Raw genomic sequence first — 19,833 nt, 5'->3', positions numbered from 1 at the left:
ATTTTTTTTTCAGTGGAGAGTGTTATGAATGTTGGATCATGAGTATTTTATACCAAGTGAATCTACGCCTGCAAATTACTAATGCCTGCTGCTGTCAGTCCAGTTATGCATTATTGAATACAAAGAATCACAGCGTTGTGTTTGCATACATGCCAATAAGATGGCAGTCATCATGCTGAGTGCAGCCTGTGAGGCAGTGACTCATTTTCTCCACGATTACAGACTCTTTCAGACGCCCTGTAGTCTTTCACTTCAATATGACATTATTATTAGAGAGTTTTCAAAGGCTTAAATATCTAATAACCTACCAGGACCCTTGTAAAAGCATTATAAATAGGCCAGACAGCTGATAACGGACTTCTTTTTCAAACAGGAAGAAAGAACTTCTATCAAGGGATGACCTCCAGCTACCGTGGCGGCCGCTCTATGATCTCTACGAGAGGGTCTTCTACTCCAAAACCGAGCACCTTGGGCTCATCTGGTTCCCTAAGTATGAAGCTTTATATTTAATTGTAGCTGTTGTGACATATGGTAAAGTGCAGTATCAAGATATGTGTTTTGAATTAAAGAAGAATGCGTACACAGTAGGAAACCTGCTTTCTTTCCTGCCAAAAATGACATGAGAAGATTGATGCCACTTTCATGTCTGTGTGTTAAATATGAAGCTACTTACAACAGTAAACACAAAACCAGCAAACCGGCAAACTCAAAGGCTCAGTTTCTGAGACATGGATTATGCCTAATCCTAGAATAAATACTTTTTTTCAAATGAGATCTTCATTGTATTTCTCCTTTAGTCTAGGACTAGGCCTAATCCATGACTGGGAAAAAGGGTGAGGGAGTAGAAACAATGAGAAACAGCTTGCTGGGCTCTCTGAACCGAAGGTATCAAACTCATTTTAGGCAACTGGCTTCTTCCAGCCCAAGATTATCCCACATTGGCCAGGCTCCTAAAACCTTTTCATAATCACCTATTAAAAAAAATATTTTTTCCCTTTCTAAAGAACTGCAAGTACACACTGAACAGTTTGTTGTAGTTACAAACAAAGACTACTGTAAGTTAAACCACTTGATTTAACCAGTGTAGTGTTGTAGGCAATTATTTATTTTTTTGGTAGTAAGCCTACAAAAGTGAACAGACTTTGACCCTCCAGTTTTGACATTAACACTTCAGAGAACTATTCTCATGATAAACATCCATACAGTGACAATCCTAAAATGATGTTTTCCATCTCTGTACTTTTTATGCTCTGCAAAGTCATCCAGTGGGCCAGATTAGACTCTTTGTGGTTTCTGGCCTACAGGTATATATTCTACATTAATAGACTACACTTATCATAACTACAGTACCTACCAGCATCACAGTTGTTTTACTGAGGTATTGTGCTGGACCAGCAACATCCTTGTGTGGTTGACATGAAGAAACTTTTCCTAAAGAACATAGACTGTAGCCAAGGCTTTTCACACCATTTGCACCGGTTACTAACCGGCCACTTTGATAGGTACACATCTTCAACTGCTCTTTAACACCAATTATCTAATCAGGTAATCCAATGGCAGCAGCTCGATCTATTTAGGCATGTAGATATGACCAATACAGTCTGCTGAGGTTCAAACCAAGCATCAGAATGGGGAAGAAAGGTGATAAAAGTGACTTAGAAACTGGCATGGTTGGTGTTGCCAGATGGCCTGGTCTGAGTATTTCAGAAACTGCTGATCTACTGGGATTTTCCCAAAAAATCATCTCTGAGGTTTCCAGAGAACGGTCTGAAAAAGAGAAAAAAGACAGTGAATGGCAATTCTCTGATTGAAAATGCATCATTGGTACCAAAGGGCAGAGGAGAATGACTCCAAAAGTAACTCAAGCAGCTTCACTCATTGCAAACAAAGTACTGTATGCACAAGAGAATTTCTGAAGACACACTACATCAAACCGAATGAGCTATAGCAACAGAAGACCACACCCAATGTCACTCCTCTCAGCTAAGAACAGGAAACTGAGGCTACATTTGCACAGGCTCACCAAAATTGGACAACAGAAGATTGGGAAAACGTTGCCTAATCTGACAAGTCGCAGTTTCTGATGCAACATTCAGGTGGCCATAAAAAACATGAAAGCATGGATCCATTCTGCCCTATGTCATATAGAGGGAAGAATGGTGATATAATGTTGTGGAGGATGTTTTCTTGGCACACTTTGGGCCCCTTAGTACCGACTGGGGATCGATGAGACACCACAGCCTGTTTGAGTATTGTTGCTGACCATGTTCTTCCCTTTGTGACCATAGTGTAGCCCATCTTGGCTGCTTCCAGCAGGACAACATGCCATGTCACAAAGCTCAAATCCTCTTAAACTGGCTTCTTGAATGTGACAGTGAGATCATTGTACTCAAATGGCCTCCACAGTCCCTGAACTCAATCCAATAGAGCACCTTTGGGATGTGGAGCAAGAGATTCACATCACGGATGTGCAGTCGACAAATCCACAGCGGCTGTTTGATACTATCATGTTAATATGGACCAAAATCTCTGAAGAATGTTTCCATCACCTTGTTAAATCTTTACCACAAAGAATTAAGTGTCTCAGGAGTGGATATTGCATTCCATTAAAAAGCAGTATCACTCCTTATAATTCACCCAGTGGCCGCACTGGAAACTTACAGCTGTGTGAATCTGTGTAATCACCATCAAAGGTCTTCCTGCTTTACTGTTTTAAATATTTTATATTTAGATTTGGGTTCTGTTTTATGGCTTGGAAAAAGTACTGACTTGTAATCAGACCGAACTATGACCACACCCATCACCAAAGCGAGGCTTTGTTCGGATGTTATGTACATACCTGTTATGTTTTGTTACCGTGTATTGCTTGGTTGCGATGCTGTTGTGTGTGTGACATAATCTGTTGCCAGACGCACACAGTCACCCACAAACTCATAAAGAGAAAACAATACCAGCCTTGCAGTCACAGCTGGTACAAATCTGAGTTGTGGTCTGAATGTTGAAGGTTTGTTTATTCCTGATGAGGACATGTGGATCTCACAGCATAGCTAAGACACACGCACACACTCACACCTCCTCTCTGTGCTTATTTGCAGCTCCGTGGACCACATTTTGAAAGCTTTGATCAAAAGCTGCAGACTGTAAGTCTCATCCTCTGTGATCATGTAATTTGGGCAGCAGATAATGTGCTGCTTTGATCTTCAGTTGAGCTATGTACTGTAGATCAGTGTATATATTTGCACCTTTAGCCATCTTTGCTTGTCTGCATCTATTTGTGCTCACGTCTATCTTTGCTATATGTGTGTTTCTGCGTGTCTTTTAATGATTTTTCTTAGGTATTTCCCTGCATCATCCACCAAAGAGATGCTGGATGAGTGGCGCCCCCTGCTGTGTGTGTTTGACGTGGTCATGCAGAAGGCCATCAGCAACATGGAGCTGTTCCTACCTACCATCATGCCCCCGGAGGAACACAGCCAGGGCTTCCAGTAAGTGGGCCAACTTGAATGGCTCTGGTTTGAAACAGTGTTATCCTCCAAGTACAGCTTGTCAGAGCCAGAGCTGACACAAAGGGTACACAAAGAGGTACAATATGTTTAACTTGTTAGTAAATCTCAGCATTTAAGGGATTTGGCTTTTTCTTGTAATGTTCAAAATGCATAGCCACATATTCAGGCTCTGTAAGCATTTACACCTTTGCTCCTGGGAGCTTTAATGAATAGTGTTCCTCTTGCATCAGCAGTGCTTCCTTGCTCTCTTTGTTTTGCTAATATTTTGCTTTTTTTGGAAAATCTTTGCCCCTCTTTCTCTGCACTCTTCACGGCCATGTTCCAGCTACCAAGCCTCTTCAAAGCCTTCAGTGCATTCTTTAGTTCATTCACTCCTTTGCAAACTATTTGTCTGGATTTATTCTTGGATTCATAAGTACTTTCTGCACAGTTTCCACAATACATCATCTTTAATACTCTATTTTTCCACTTCAGTTTTTTTTTCTCTTTCTCATCCAGAATATACAGGGGAGGGAATGAGTTCATATTTTGGGGAACTTGAGATTGATGAGGGGGATAAAGCCTCAGGTGTATGTGTCATTGGGTGTGAATGTAATGGTCTGTTTTCTGCATGTCTGTGTGTTTTTTCAGGTTGTGGTTTGATGAATTAATGAATCTTTGGATGTCATTGCAAAATCAGCCAAGCTGGGAAGGGGTAAGACACAAACACACACACACATGCGTTCAATACTTCAGGCACTTTTTGCTTTTTCTGAAATCATTTGACACTTAGTTTTAAAAACTGTTCACTGGCTTGAAAGTGGAATTCTTTAAGCCACAGCGAAGTCAAAATTAATGAAAATTCCACCTCTCAAAATTCTTCTTAAATCTGTCACACCAAGCGGCAGATTTTTAAAAAGATTTTTAATTTATTGTGTGATGGATCATGCAGCTTTCCATTTTTCTAAAAGTGAAGAGTAATTCCAAATGACACAGATTTCTACATTTCCCGATGGCGATGATTGAAATGTTGTTAAAGGATTGTCAGTTTCCACTCAGCACTCAGATAAGATTTTCCATTTTGGCTTCCATTCAGCCTCATGGGCCACAGCGGCCTGGCTTTGGACATTTCCTCCTCTCTTCTTCAGCATATCGTCTCCTTTTTTTCCATTTTTTTTTTGATGACACACTTCACTTGTGGAAACATCCTTTGTCCTCACAGTGAATGTTTGCCTAATGTTCTCTTACAGCACTTAGTGAACCTGTTTGCTCGCCTTGCCAATGATAACATAGGCTACGTGGACTGGACCCCTTATATTCCCACAGTGAGTCATTAGCAGAATTATGTGTGTATACAAGTGTTCCCGTAAATGTGTTTTACTGGGAACTCATGGGCTGTGTGAGAGCAGTGGAACTATTGTTTGTATATGTGCATGTCTGGATAGATCTTCACCAGGATCCTACGAAGTCTGAACCTTCCAGTTGGGGTCAGTCAGATGGTGTCACCTCGGTATCTTACCAACTCCTATGACATTGGATACATAGTGTTGTGGGTGACAGCACTTCTGGTACGCAGTCTTTAGATTTTTCTGGCGAAATGTGTAAGAAAAAAACATTTACATTTCATTGCAGCTGATTACTTTGCTCTTTTATATACCCCTGCAGGGTGGACCAGGAAACCCTGCACAGAAAGAGCTGACCTGCCTCTTCAACAGCATCGCGTCCTTCTACCATCCATCCAATCACGGTCGCTGGCAGGTAAGGCTCTTCCTCTGACTCGCATGCAAACATGCACACACTATGTGCAACTCCATCTTCGGTTCCTCATTTGATTTATCGCCTGTCATTCAGGACTTGGCTGGCTCTCTTTACGCAGCAGATTAATAACAGAAGGAAATCTCAGATCTGCTCACAGCAGACTGTGAATGTGGCTCTGGGTGATAATTCTTATGTCTAATGTGTGTCTGTAGTCTCGACTGATGAGGCTGCTTCAGCGTCTTCCAGCGAGCATTGTGCGCCGTGTGCACCGGGAACGTCACGCTTCCCCTTGCTGGATCACACTGGTCCCTGAGCATCAACAGTTAACAGATGCGGATCTGCAGGAGTTCACCCGCAGCCTCACTGGAGCCTCCCTTCTGGCTATGTTCAGGTACTGCACTCTGATGGCTGTTAGCCCAAATGAAGGCTTTAAATAGGAGCTATTATTATCACTAGCGTTGTTTTATTAACTATTCAGAATGATCCCTATTTTCTTATACTGGGGCTTGGTTCTGCCCCTCAGTTCATCCACTGTCTGAAACAAACTGTTTTGGCTTAAATGCCTTCTTCTGATTGGCTGCCCCTTACAACCAAAAGAACAGCAAGTAGGTGGGGCTTCAAAGAGAGACAAGAACTGAAAAAAGCTGTATCAAAGTGGATGTTTAAAGTAGTCTGAAGTCTAAGCCACTGGCTCCCAGGGACTACATGTGCTTACCTCAGTTTTTGAAACTTTGACTATGTTAAATAGGAACATCTGTAATGATGTAGAAATGGCAGAAAAAAAGGAAAAGCGTAATGGGTCCACTTTAAACTGCTTTTCTACACAGTTCACTTGTGATACATACATATGTGCATGCATAGGGCTACAGTACAGATGTAAATACAGGCATACTCATACACACACTCACATGCTGTTCCTAATTTTAACTTGACTTGCTAACCTTATATAGTGACTTCTCCATAAATCTGGACATTTTTCTCCTAACAGCTGGATCACTACACTAACAAAATATTAACTCCCCATCATTAAGCAAGCGAGAAAATAATCAAGCTGTGCTAATTGCTATGAACATGAAACACAGCAAAACAACACGAGCGGCTTTTAAAGCCAAGTGTACAAAAAAAGCACCAAACAAATGGTACAACAGGAAATTATGAGCAAAAAAGTCAAAACAGCGGAAACAAACAAATGAGCATTAATGAAAAGCCCCCCCACAAAGAATAAATAGTGATTATATTGGATGTTAGGTAGAGCCACTCTGTAAAAATAGTTTGTAACATGACATTTAAAACAAAGACAGTGCAAGCGACCCTGTGTGGGAAGTCCGATAGAAATGATATCCACTCATGCAGAAATAGTTACCATAGGTGTCATTGTGGGTGTTGGTGTGAGCAGTCTGTTGCAGAGTTTGAGCCAATTAACGGTCTTGCTCACCGGAGTTTAATGACCAGAATTTCTCCAGACTTTCTTTTATTTTTTTGAGCCAAAATTCAGGTTCACAAATAGATTTGGTTCCATCTTCCAACTATCCTTTTTGCCTCGATGACAACATTGCTTTTGTTTCGAATATCACAGCTACCAAAAGTGTCCAGCTAATATGAAGATCGGCAGGTCAGCCTTTGGATCCCTAAAACCTCCAAACAGCAAGGTTAAAACTGGCTTAAGACAAAAGGTGTTACATATACATGAGTCATATTGTGTTTGCTTTGGTGTCTCAAGTCATCATATCAATGTTCCCTGGGTTGTAACTATGTAAACAGCCAACAAACACACCATCTGAATAATTGCCTGCCAGTTATCTAACTGCTGTGCCTCGCTAATGAGTTCAGTCGCTTCGCATCCTCGGCCTCTGCCTAATCTGGACAAAGACAGGTCATCTGTGATTAGCTGTCTACGTGTGTCGTTGTTGTTGTCGCTGCATTGCATGTGCATGACTGTTCATCTGCCCTCTCCTGGTGATTTGCAGTAAAACTGACAGTACAGATGCAGCGTACGCTCTTCAGAACCTGGCTCTCCTCACACCAGAGCTTGTCATACCACCTGTTCTTGAGAAGTAAGTATATGGATATCAGCCATCAAGCCTTTTGATGTACTGTCAAAAACATGCTGGTGTAACATCATTAATATTAATGATTTTTTTGCTGCTTTTTATCATTCTTTGCCTTACTTTGAAGTGCTGTCTAAGTTTTAGTGAATATAAAAAGAAAGCATAATGTTGGAAAAAAAGTTATTTACATAGGAAACTGTTTGCCGTTACATTTGTTTTGATTTGGGAAATTAAGCAGTATTGGCAGAATTAGTTATAAGTACTGCTTGCTTGATGTATGCCTTTGGATGGACAATATTGAAGTGTTTGCCTTGATAATGTACAAAATCTTAAATCTGGATCATTATTCAATATTTAGATAGAAGTATCTTTTTATGTGATTTCCAAATTGATGTGCGCAAAACTGTTGACCTACCCCTTATTTTTAGAAATTTTGTTGAGTGGTGTTGAGCAGTCATTCTTCAGGCCTTCTGAAGGTCTTTCAAACTTGCTTTTTCACCCCTTTTTCAGTCCAATCCTTTTACCTATTGTAACCATTTTTCAGTGGAATATTTTGTTTTTTAAAATTTTTTCCAATTTCTTCGGTTGATTCTTCAAAACATGATAAAAAGTAATAACAGAAATAATTTTGCACCAAAAATGTATTTGCAAAGCGCTGGTAGATGAATACGGCATATCCTAGTGTGGTGTGAAATAAGGGAAGAAATCTAGCAGTGGAGCTGATCCATTGACTCATGGTCTCAGTGGAAGGGTGGAGATATATCAATCTCATATTTCATATTTTTTTACTGATGTCCATTAACATGCACTGTCACTTTACACAAAAATCAAAATTAATAATAATTAATGTGCACTTTTATTTAGAAAATCAACATGCACTGTCCCTTTTATCCAAACTCTTTTTGTCTTATTTATCATCCTTGTGTGTCACGTACAACAGAACCTATGCAGCAATGGAGACCCTGACTGAGCCGCACACCCTCACTGCCACCCTCAGCTGCATGATTGGGATGGCTCGCAGTCTTGTTTCCCCTAACAACCATTACCCAGAGGGCCGTGTGCACGTGCTCCCACTGCTTATGGGCTCTCTGCCAGGGGTGGACCCCAATGACTTTAGCAAGTGTATGGTGAGTAATTGATGCGTTGATGAGGAATGAAGAAGAATTGTTAGACAAGTAGACAATGCAGCTCTCACTGATTAAATTCCCATTTTTTGCTGCATATTCAGGTCTTTCCAATTAATAATTCCTGAAAGTGGAATGAATAGCTCGGTTTGAAGAACTTTGCAATTAATGCGGTTCAGTCTTCAGTTTCTGCTTGAATTGTAAAATGGATTGGTTCCCTCTTCTAGTGTGCTCATTTTCTTCAGACTATATTAATCCATCACACCAGAATAAATTAGTACGTTTGAAAAAGTTATTGCAGCGACATCTGGTGAGGTATTTAACATGCAGCGTGATCATGTCAGATGATGTAAATTGATCAGTTGCACCTGCTGTGTCTCTCTGTCCAGATAACGTTCCAGTTCATCACCACCTTCACCACTCTGGTGCCTTTAGTGGATTGTTCGTCTGCTCCCTCCCAGCGCAATGATCTCACAGAGGTATGCACATGATACACATTAACAAAGATTAACTAAACATAATGGAGAGTCTAAAATCACATATTGATGAGCCAAAAGTTTTTGTAACTCGGGGCTATCTTGTGCTTTTGGCATTTACTCTTAAAACTCTGGGATAAATTGGCATCCACTACAGCACTTAAACCGCCTACAATTAGAAGTTAAACCTTTGGGATTTTAACAAAATTAGACAACAATTATTTTGTAAGAGAAGAAGTAAAAGAAGAAGAAAAAACTTTCCCTTTCTACACTGAATTACAATATTTGGAGGATCCATATGACATATGTTTGTCAGTATGTTTCTGTTGTTTTTTTCTGTTGCAACATTGTAGCTTGATTTTGTCCAAAAGCAAAAATAGTCTACTGTTATTTTGCGAATACCTAAACCATGGGTTTGAGTATTATGTCCATGCCGTGATATTAAACATTTCATTACACTACTTAGCATAAAATTAGAAATACTGAATAAGTCAAGAGATACTCCCCAAACTCATCTTTAGGTACACCTCACTACTACTAGATTAGAACGACTTTTACCTCCAGAACCACCTTTGGTCTTCATGCCATGGCCATGGTATTACAGCAGAAATCGAGACTCATCAGTCCAATTTTAGTGACCCTATTCCTGGTTGTATCCTCGCTTGAAAGTTCACAGCTGACCAGAGTAGGACCTACTCTTCTGGTCTTCTGCTGCTGCAACTCATTTATTTCACAGTTTGACATGCATTCAGAGATGCTCTTCTGAATATCTTGGCTGTAAGAGCAGTCTTTAAAGTTACTTTTCCCTTCCTGTATGCTCAAAATAGTGTGGCTATTTTCCTCAGACCTCTGGTATCAATAAGGTATTTTCACCCAGAGAACTGATGATCACTGGATATTTTATCTTTTTTGGACCATTTTCTCTAAACCCTTGCTTGGGAAAATCCGAGTAGAGCAGCAATTTCTCAAAATACTCAGAGCAGTCTGTCTTGCACCAACAGCCATGTCACCTTTCTTCCCCATTCTGATGCTCAGCTTGAACTTCCGCCGGTCATGTTTGTCATATCTACAAGCCTAAATATACTGAGTTGTAGCCATGTGATTGGCTAATAACTAGATAACTGCATTAATGAGCAAATTAACTGGTGAGCTGTGAGTTTGCACCATTATTAGACCGGTTTACTGCAGTGCACTAAGCAGTCAGCCCATTGTTTAAAGGCCGTATTAGCCAGAGCATATGTTTGCATGCTTCACCAACATTGCACGGCAATTATGAAATAAATGTTTACCTTATGAATAATATTAAAAACAAAAAAGATTTTTTATATTTAAAGAAACAGTGTAATCATAATTTATAAAGTCATAATTAATAGCTGCTTAATGCCAGAAGGTGACACTGATACTATAAAAGTGAAATATACTCTTCTTGTGCTACTCATAATAACTGAAGAAAAAGAAACACTCACTTTATTTACACTATTTACAGTCCCTTTTCCTTTTTACATCTATTGTACAGTGGGTGTCAGCCTGTGTTATAAGACACAATATTGCCACCTACATACAATACTGAGGCGTTAATTAGTTACTAGCGCTGGATATTTTACAAAACTGTAGCATCGTATTAATATAACATTAATATAACAAATAACATCATTTCAATTGAGCGAATAATAACTATTATTATGATTAGCATTGTAATATCCCTCATTTGAATATTAGTAACCTTAAATGCTTAATTTACATTTGTTGAAATATACTTATTTGCTACCTCTATGACAGTTTGGTGAAAGCACTGAAATAATTTTCATATTTCATACACTAAATGTGCAAATGGTTGCATGGCATAAAACTGGCAATAGGGGAAATCACTTGCTAGGTCAACAGCAGCAACAAAAACTGCCTGCCAGAACCTTTAAAGGTCACTAATTGCAATATAGCGTGATGTTTTTAAACTGTACAGAAATCAAAGCGTAAAAACTGAGATGTGGATTTTCCTGGTAGCCAGCTGCTTCCCTCTGCTTAGTTAACCCTCCTCTTTCTGTGTCAGAGTTACACTTCAAAAGCTTTCTTCCGAGACAAGCACACCTACAAAGAAATAAAATAACGCACTGTAGTATTCTACAAATACTAATCATCTCTTTCTTTCTTCCTCACAGATTGAAAAGGATCTGTGTTTCGCTTCGGCTGAGTTTGAAGACTTTGTTCTGCAGTTCCTGGACAGGTAGAGATACATTAACAAGTCTGTCATTTAGTAAAGCTTTGTTGTCAGTGTCTGAATGCGAATGCGTCTGTCTGTTTGAAATGCACCAGTCTCACTTTTTTCTTTTTTTTTTTTCTCCATAGCGCTGTTGACATTTTCATTACTGCGGAGTGTTTTAAGTGTGTGCTTGTGTATTTGTGTGTGTCTTTGTGCAGGTGCTTTGCTCTGATAGACAGCAGTACCCTGGAACAGACACGAGATGAGATGGAGACGGATACTCAGACTCATTTGGAAAGCCTGGTGGAGTTGGGCCTTTCCTCCACTGTGAGCACAATCTTAACACAGTGCTCGCTGGAAATATACAAGGTAGTGCATTAATACACACCAACACTTTCAAAGATTTCACTCTCTCTTTAATTAAGTTTATTAATTCAGTCCTCGCAGTACTCTGACCTTACCCAAACAATTCTTTATCACCTCCTAATTTAGACTGCTGACCTTAACATGGCACATATTTTCATAGCTATGCAAATGATATCCAGCTATATTTAGCTATGAAGCCACATCACACAGTTCAGCGAGTGAAAATTTAGTGGCTTGGCTTATAATTTTCTGCTTCGAAATTCAGAGAAAACAGAACTTATTGTATTTGGCCCTAAAGCCAGATTTACTCAGGATGACATTACCTTGGCCTCCTCTACTGCTATGCAAAAGCTTGGAGTCATTTTTTAACTAGCATATATGATTCGCAAAAAAAATAGGCTTTTGAGTGCCTTCTCTTATCTGTGCATTGTTGTCAGAGATTGACGCATACAGTCTCTAAGTGCTGCTGGAAAACTAGTCCATGTATCTAATACATCGAGGCTTGACTATTATAATTCCTTATTATCAAGCTTTTCTAAAAGCTTTTTGAAAAGCCTCCCACTGATACAAAATGTAGCAACGCAGCATGGAGAGTACTGACAGACAATGGAAAGAGATGATCATATTTCTTCAATATCAGCTTCTTTTCACTGATTTCCTGTAAAGTCCTGACGCATTCTCATCCCAGGACGTCAAATGATGCCATTTTCAGATGCCACCTGCGTCTCACCATTACGCACAAGGTGACTTTTGGCATCGGTGCCTTGATGCATTGCCCCCGAGAGATTTTAACAGTCCTTTCTCAGAGACCTCAAAAGAGGGATGGTGGTGGGGCATAAGCCACAGGTTTATTAGCCAGGAGACCATTGTCTGTAGCTTGTTTGCACCTTTGTGTCACTTTTATTTCACTTGTTTCCACTTGCTTTTAACTTTCACTCACTGGTGAGGTTTAGATAACACTTCTTCACTACAGCAAACCTACCCACTGAAAAACATGAGTAACAGCCTCCATCTCTCTAATGCCATAACCTTCTGTCACCACAAGGACACCTTGTGTGTAACTGAGACACACCACCACAACTCCACTGAGAATGAGAGCAGGTTGAAAATCCAGGATTTAGTTTATATCCTTCCCCTAACATACAAAACCCACACAGTGACCAAGCTCTGCTGTATTTAAAAGACCTCATAGTGCCGTGTTATCCCAGTAGAGCATTTCATTGTCAGACTGCAGGCTTACTTGTGATTCCTAGTTTCCAGGTCTCCTCTCTCCCGTGGTACCAGATCCTTATTTGGACTGATGAGGCAGACTTTTATAGTTATACTTAATAGCTAGGGCTTGATCATGTGACCCTGATCCATCCCTTAGTTACACTATAAGTACAGACAGAGAATTGGATGTCTCAACAATGTTGGCAGAAGGCTGCTGCTCTATGAGTCTGGTTCTGTCAGAGGTCACTTCCTGTTAAAAGGGAGTCTTTTTTTCCCACTGTTGCCAAGTGCTTGCTCAAAGGGGATGAATGGAGTTTCTATATTGTTTTAGTCTCTACTTTACCATATAAAGTGTCTCATTTGATGGTTATTAATTGAGAAATTATGTTTATTTCTAATATTTGTCCCTAAATAAATAAATGAAAATAGCAGTAATTAAGTACATCACTCGATCTTCTTAAATCCTTCCTCTGCATTAGGTTGCATTGCAGAAAGTGTTTAACTTTGCCACCTCAAACATCTTCGAAACATGCGTGTCAGGCAGGATGGTGGCTGACATGTGCAGAGCTGCAGCAAAGGTACGTGTATTCAAGATAATTAAAGAATGTCAAACAAAGATTTCATGTGCTTAAGATGTTGGAAAATGCAGTTTTTCTCCACTAACATGTTCAATTTAGCTACATGCATATTTACTATGCTATGGCCTTATTTTGATGGTTTACTGTTTGTGATCTTATGCATGTATTTGTGTTTGTGCTTGGGCATCTAACTGTATGTGTGCATATCTATGTGTGTACTTTCTGGATGTGCACATGTGTGTCTGTTTGCAGTGTCATCCTTCCGAGTCTCTCCGACTGTTTGTCCCTCACTGCTGCAGCGTCATCTCCCACATTACTGACAGTCAGTATAACTGTGCAACAGTTCAGTGTGTGTGTGTAGTAATGTAACTCTGTTTGCATTAAGGCTGTTCCAATAAGCGTTAAACTAGTTCATTCAGAATTCATTCAGTGATAAATAAAACCTGCAGTTTTATTTATCACTGTAAATAAAAATCTTCATTCTTTAAAAAGCAAGTGTTTTTCTCTAACAATAGTATTCTTTAGCAACTGGTGCTGTCTAAGTGGAACAGATTTAAGGGAAATTAGAAAGAAATTAGAAACTGCGTGAATTAACTTTGAGACTTGGCTCATGTATGTGGTCAGCTCAGTTGTATGCAAAAGCTTGGGCAGTCCTGGAAAAAGTATGTTGGCCAAAATTTCAAATAATGAGGTCAGTGTATGTACAAGTAATCCCTGTGAGTCAAAAGCTCAGACTTCAGACTGCTCTAAATGCTTGGTTTCAGACAGTGGATGAACTGAGAGGTGGCGCCAAGGCCCAGTTTAAGATAGACAAGGGGGGGAATTTGAACTGCGAATCATGCAAAATCACTTTAGTGGACTCTGGGAAATAAATGAAGATAGAAGTTTGACTTTAAAAGTGCCCGCTTCTTTAAATGCTAATTGGTTGTTAGTTGACAGCTTTCATTTCATGAACTTAAAATGAGAAAATGTTAATAGTATGTGTGACATGTGCGGTTTGGAAGGAAAGTTTCCTTGTGATATACATCGGAACAGCTGTTTTACTTGAAAGTTTTATTGGTTTTCTGGCTCCTGTCAGAGTTCATAGTTATCTTAACCTGCAACTTGAAGACATTTCAGTGTGCATATAGAGCTTTTCACTCCTTTACAAGAACCATTTGCATAATTTTCCATGCCTGTGGGGTGTTACAACATGAGATTGTAGATTTAGTGATGGCAGTAGTCTAATAAATTTGTTAAATAGTGCATACATCGGAGAAGCCAAACAACCACTCTACAGATGCATAACATAGGAGCCACTTCAACAGTATAAGACTCAGGTGTGCACATTAAAGAAGAAAGGAGACTCTTTCGAGGATGCCAAAGTTCCATTTTATAAGGAGAAGTAGGCATGTATGTTCCCTGTGAACGACCGTTATTGAATAGAAGTTTGAGACCAGCTATCAGCTTGCCCAGGTGATGAAGCCCTCATTCAAATTCTGATTTGTCTCACCTCAACAACTTGCATGATGGCATGGTGGGGCAGTGCCTCACAAAGGAGCCTTAATGACTCACATGTTGTACCCTGATGACAGGGTGGCTCAGTTGACTATCACCATCACCTCCAAGGGGACACCAATAATCTGAAGAATTATATTCATTAACTTAAATTAAATGTAATAAAGTGTAACATAACATTTAAGAGATGGCTTTGATTGGCTATTATTGACAACAAAGTGTGTTATTTACTTGTTTTTACTCACGTGCCCACTTTTGCATAAAACTGGCTTGTGTTTTTTACATTTTATGTCAAATACGTCAAAATCAGACCAACACTTTAACAAGACTTAACATACTATGCTAGAGTAAGCAGCACTTTAAGCTGAGTTCTAAATTTTGGACCATAAGATCCTCAAGGTGGTAAAAATAATATTTTTGTCAAGCAGATTAATAAAAAGCTATACTAGTGATTATTAATTAACATTAATTAACATTAGTTAGTTAAGTTAGTTAAAACAGCTTAAGATGCATTTTATACAGATAAACTAATAGGCTGCCAGCTATGCAGCTCACATGGCTAAACAAGTGAATTTTGATCCCAAAATTCGACAATAGGAGCGTGATCTGTCAGGGGAGCAGTGAAGTACATAATTCAGCTTGTTTATGTGTGTGTGTCTGTAGATGAGGAGCTGCAGAGTGAAGATGAGCTGGATAAGGAGCTGCTGTGGAATCTCCAGCTGCTCTCTGAGGTGAGAGAAGGACACACACACTCCTAAAAACGTAATGCGTGTGACTGATTATAACAATACAAGGCTTTATTGTGAATCCAGAAATGGCTGTTTGCTTTAAGAGAAGTTAATTTTCTTCACTACTGCTTGAGTGATTTGCACATTGGGGATGTTTCAGTGGAAAACACTGAAAATGTATGAAACCGGCTGGTGTGTTTATCTGTTTTTAAATTTAAAAAGCTATACTTGTGACATTGTGAGACCAAAAAAAAAAAGATATACAGCCAAAAGACTTTTTTTGCATCATACACCCTGCACGGTCATAAATTGCAAAGAGCTTTATTGTTAACCAGAAATATTGATACTCTTTCAGTTTTGTTTTATTGCCCCTGGGAGCTTACTGTGAGTGGGAGCGAGCCAGACGCTACGATTTACTGGAGAACCTCAATATTTAAGACACAACTCTCCAGTGAATTGCCTGTGTGTTCATGTACTCCTGTGTGTGTGTGTTCTGTCATTAGGTAACCCGTGTGGATGGCAAACAGATGTTAAAATATCGGGGCGACCTGGAGCGGATCTTGCGTGTGTGTGTGCGTCTGCGCTGCAAACGGGCGTACACACTCGCCTGCAGTCTTCTGGAGCACACACTCCGATCGTTTTCCCTCATCTATCCCACTGAGTACCGCAGCACCTCTGGCAGCTTTGATACTGACCTCCCTATTCGGGTAAACACACAGACCCACACACACACACACACACACAATGGCACAAAGAGCTAGGAAAGAAAACATCGGCCGCCATTATTTAATCCGATAAAGTGATGCTGAAGTTAAAGCCAGCTCCTTGCCTCTAGTTCCACATGCTGTATGGTTATTGTTGAAATAATATAATATTAAATCTGTCGCTGGAAAACTTTGCCACTAGTTGGACTTTTCCATTTCTAATATGACAATCTGAAAGCCTTCATTAAATTTAAAGTAAATACACCGCTGGATTATATTACTGACTAATGCTGCTCCCTCTTCAGTCAGACAGCCGCTCACAGGTAGACATAGGAGTGGTGGAGGGATTGAAACATCAGCCAAAGACCTAAAAAGCCAGAGAAAGAGATGGGAAATTTTGCAGCATAAATAGACCACTAAATTGGGAGAGTATGTGACGTGAGGCGTGTATGATGTGAGCAGAGTGAGCCATTTTACCTGCCTATGCAGTTCCTTGACTCTAATTGCTTAGTTTCACCTTATGCCATATTCACTAACACCCGCGCAGGCGAACTGGCTGTTTTCACAGACATTAAAGTATTTAGTGAGTCACAGGAAATGATTAAATCTTCTAGGAAATGTAAAAGGCCGCAAGCTGAACCATTACAGCTGCTCTGTATTGTCCTTTAATTTATAATGCTATCTTACAGGTTTAATTATTGCAATGCAATTTCCTTTTGCATTTAGAAAGCCTAGTTCACATTAAAATTAAATGGCTACACTGCTGGGCCATATACTGGCCAATACTGCTCGTACTCTGGCATGAAAAATAACCACATCTGTGTTGTTCAAGGAAATTAAAAAAAAATAGTTTCCCAAAGCTGGAAGCCACAAAAGCAAGAAATCCAAGTGGATCACGTAATTTTTCTTTCCCCAATAACTTCTAATATTTGTTTTTTTGTGCAGTATTGAAACGTTACCTATTTATTTATAAAAACTCCCTCAATACCAACATTTTGTGATTGAAAAATCCACAGTGGATGAGCCACATACCTCTCATGGATAGATCTATATATTTTTAGAAAGGAATAAACAAAGAAAAACGAGTTCTTCATGAAATAGGAAGATGTGGTTTCGTAAAGGTCAATGCAATTTTATGCAATTTTTTGCTTAACCTCTCAAATTAAAGCTCAGTGCCACAGTGGATCATGTGCCTCCATTTCACACTGTCTCTAGCAGCCTCCTCTGTAACACCAACCCTAAATCCATAAATGAACTGTAACTTGAATATGTTTTGTTAGAAAACTAAAAATAACAGAGTCCAAAAATGTGAAAAAGTGGAATAAGTTCAGATTCCATGAGCCAAAAAAAGCTGCAGAGTACACACTATGAAGTGGTAACACTCACTAATTTAATTCAGCCTGTCATTGATGACAGTGGGTTTACATTTAGAGGAAGGATTGTGGATATATTGGACAAATTATGTTGAATGTGGAGCTGTCAGGCAGGAAGAAAAGAGGCAGACCACAGGGAAGATTCATGCATGCAGTGAGAGAGGACATGCAGAGTGTTGGTGTGACACAAGAGGATGCTGGGGATAAGGTGAGACGGAGGATGATGATCTGCTGTGGAGACTCCCTAAAGGGAGCAGCCAAAAGAAGAAGAATATTATGATGAATCTGCTAGGTAAAAATATTTATTTAGTGTTAATCTGGACTCTAGGTAATACAGATAAATATGACAGTGGTATTTAGATATTTTGACTTAGTAGCCTTCAGTAGTTAGCAGTAGTACTAAATTTCCAGCCCTGTGTTGGGTTTTGCTTTTTGTAGTTTGTGGCAGATTATAAAATTATTTTATCAGTGGTAATCTTTTATTGTGAAGCTACATAAGCTATGATAAAGTAAAAGGACAATGAGGAACACTAAATAAATAAAGAATCGTTTAAAAGTTGGCAAAGTGGCTCAGTTACACAGTTTATCTAGCATTAGCTACCAAAAGCTCTTGGTCCCTGTTCTACAAGGTAAGTTAAACATAGCCAGGTTGTCTTTCGATTATCTGGCTCTGTATATACAATGTATCTGTGTTTATTATTCAGTTTATGAACTGAATAATTCATTTCCAAATTCTGAACACATTATTAATGACTGCTAAATCACTGTGATTTTTCCTTTCCACAATTAGTTCATACAACAAAACACACATTTCAGTTTTTCAAGCATTCGGGTCAACTTCTGTTGTTTGAATGTGCAATGGGCTATAAATAAAATAACAAAATGACATTCAAAATAAAAAAGGCTCAAACTATTTTGTAGTTTCCCAAATTATAATTTATTTAACAGTATTCAGTGGGTTACATACTGAACTGAGGATAGAAACAAAGCGTCAGTCCTATAGCGCTGGTATTGATCCACTACCAGTACCAGCGTTGGCATCAATACTATGGATATTTGGGTCAATCTGCTCAGGCTGAGCTATCTCATGAAGGTGATTATAAATCTAAAAAGTGAATCCAGGGTTAACGCAAGGTTTTCCAAATAAGCCACAAGTGTTGGATCTGGCTGATTTTACAAAGAAGATATAACTATACGATTTGGAAAATATAAGGAGCTTACGCACATAGTACAGACTGAAAGCAACACAGCTGCTTCTGACAATTTAGTGGTATAAGTGTCTTTAAAAAGTGTCTTTAAAAGTTTTTCCAAGGGTGGAAAACATGCACTATATTCATAAAATCTATCCTATTTGAGGCCAGGAAGGAAAATCGGCAAAAATGCTGAGTGTGTAAATTAACAGGGTATCAATGTTCCCTGTTAATACTCAGTTGTAATTCCATTAACATTTAGAGGTGCGTGAGACAGTTTCGGTTTTTATTTGTTCATCTGAAGTTCCAGTGTCTGAGAGTAAAGATTAAATATAAAAAAATTAATTGTAATTTAGGGTTAGTCTAAATTTGCACATTCGATCAACAAGTCAATTGTCAACAGGTTTTAAGATCATATATTAATACTTATAGAGTAATGAAATTGTTTGTAGCCAACAGGAAAATGCAGCACTAAAGTTGCATCTAAGAATCTATATTTATTACTGATGCTCATCTGGGAAATGCTTTAGACGCTATTATGAAAGCAGATCCTCTTACAGTCTGTACACAGAGGTCTGAGGCATCATCACAGATTGGTGATGCTATATTCCAGATTATTAAGTGATTAGTAGGCAGTGATTTCATACCTGTTGATCTTAAATCTTAATCTTTTAATCTTGAAGATAGCATGAAGTTGTTATGGTAATGTTACCAGCTGAGAAGTGAATCGCCTTCATAACACTGAAAACCCAGGGTTAAATATGACGATACCTGGATAAGCCCAAGTCCTCTTTTTGTGCTGAAGTTTTCTCTTTAAAAGTTACGGAAAATTCCTGTAAGGCAACAAAATTACTGCATTTTAATACAAGGTCTGAAATGTCCTTTATACCTTATGACAGCTGGAGATTTGCTGAGCTCCTTCTCCTTCACTATTTATTTCATTCCCCGAGAGAAAAAAAAAATGTCTCTGGATTACTCTTTTTTTCTTTTTCTTTTTCTTTTTTAAATCTTGATGATATTTTGGCACAGGAGTGCTGGGCTCTTGTGTTTGTTTTGATGACTTGATGGCAGTAATTACAGCTATGTTCCTCTGTTGC

The 19,833-nt window shown here is 39.1% G+C and overlaps 1 protein-coding gene across 1 annotated transcript in view; it reads left to right on the top strand.

Moving 5' to 3' along the window:
- Nucleotides 1–19,833, top strand: part of psme4b (proteasome activator subunit 4b) — a 59,969-nt gene that overhangs the window by 15,483 nt on the left and 24,653 nt on the right. Inside the window, exons 3-19 of the mRNA XM_063482815.1 lie at nt 374–490; nt 3,096–3,140; nt 3,336–3,485; nt 4,137–4,200; nt 4,736–4,810; nt 4,931–5,053; nt 5,151–5,243; nt 5,456–5,634; nt 7,211–7,297; nt 8,232–8,418; nt 8,805–8,894; nt 11,048–11,112; nt 11,307–11,457; nt 13,146–13,244; nt 13,497–13,566; nt 15,405–15,472; nt 15,973–16,176. Coding sequence (XP_063338885.1) covers nt 374–490; nt 3,096–3,140; nt 3,336–3,485; nt 4,137–4,200; nt 4,736–4,810; nt 4,931–5,053; nt 5,151–5,243; nt 5,456–5,634; nt 7,211–7,297; nt 8,232–8,418; nt 8,805–8,894; nt 11,048–11,112; nt 11,307–11,457; nt 13,146–13,244; nt 13,497–13,566; nt 15,405–15,472; nt 15,973–16,176 — 1,867 coding nt within the window. The remainder of the gene's footprint in view (nt 1–373; nt 491–3,095; nt 3,141–3,335; nt 3,486–4,136; nt 4,201–4,735; nt 4,811–4,930; nt 5,054–5,150; nt 5,244–5,455; nt 5,635–7,210; nt 7,298–8,231; nt 8,419–8,804; nt 8,895–11,047; nt 11,113–11,306; nt 11,458–13,145; nt 13,245–13,496; nt 13,567–15,404; nt 15,473–15,972; nt 16,177–19,833) is intronic.

Source organism: Pelmatolapia mariae, linkage group LG8 (assembly GCF_036321145.2).
Source record: "Pelmatolapia mariae isolate MD_Pm_ZW linkage group LG8, Pm_UMD_F_2, whole genome shotgun sequence".
Taxonomy (NCBI): domain Eukaryota; kingdom Metazoa; phylum Chordata; class Actinopteri; order Cichliformes; family Cichlidae; genus Pelmatolapia; species Pelmatolapia mariae.
Note: the sequence above shows the minus strand (reverse complement) of the source record. Positions and strands in the feature narration are given on the sequence as shown.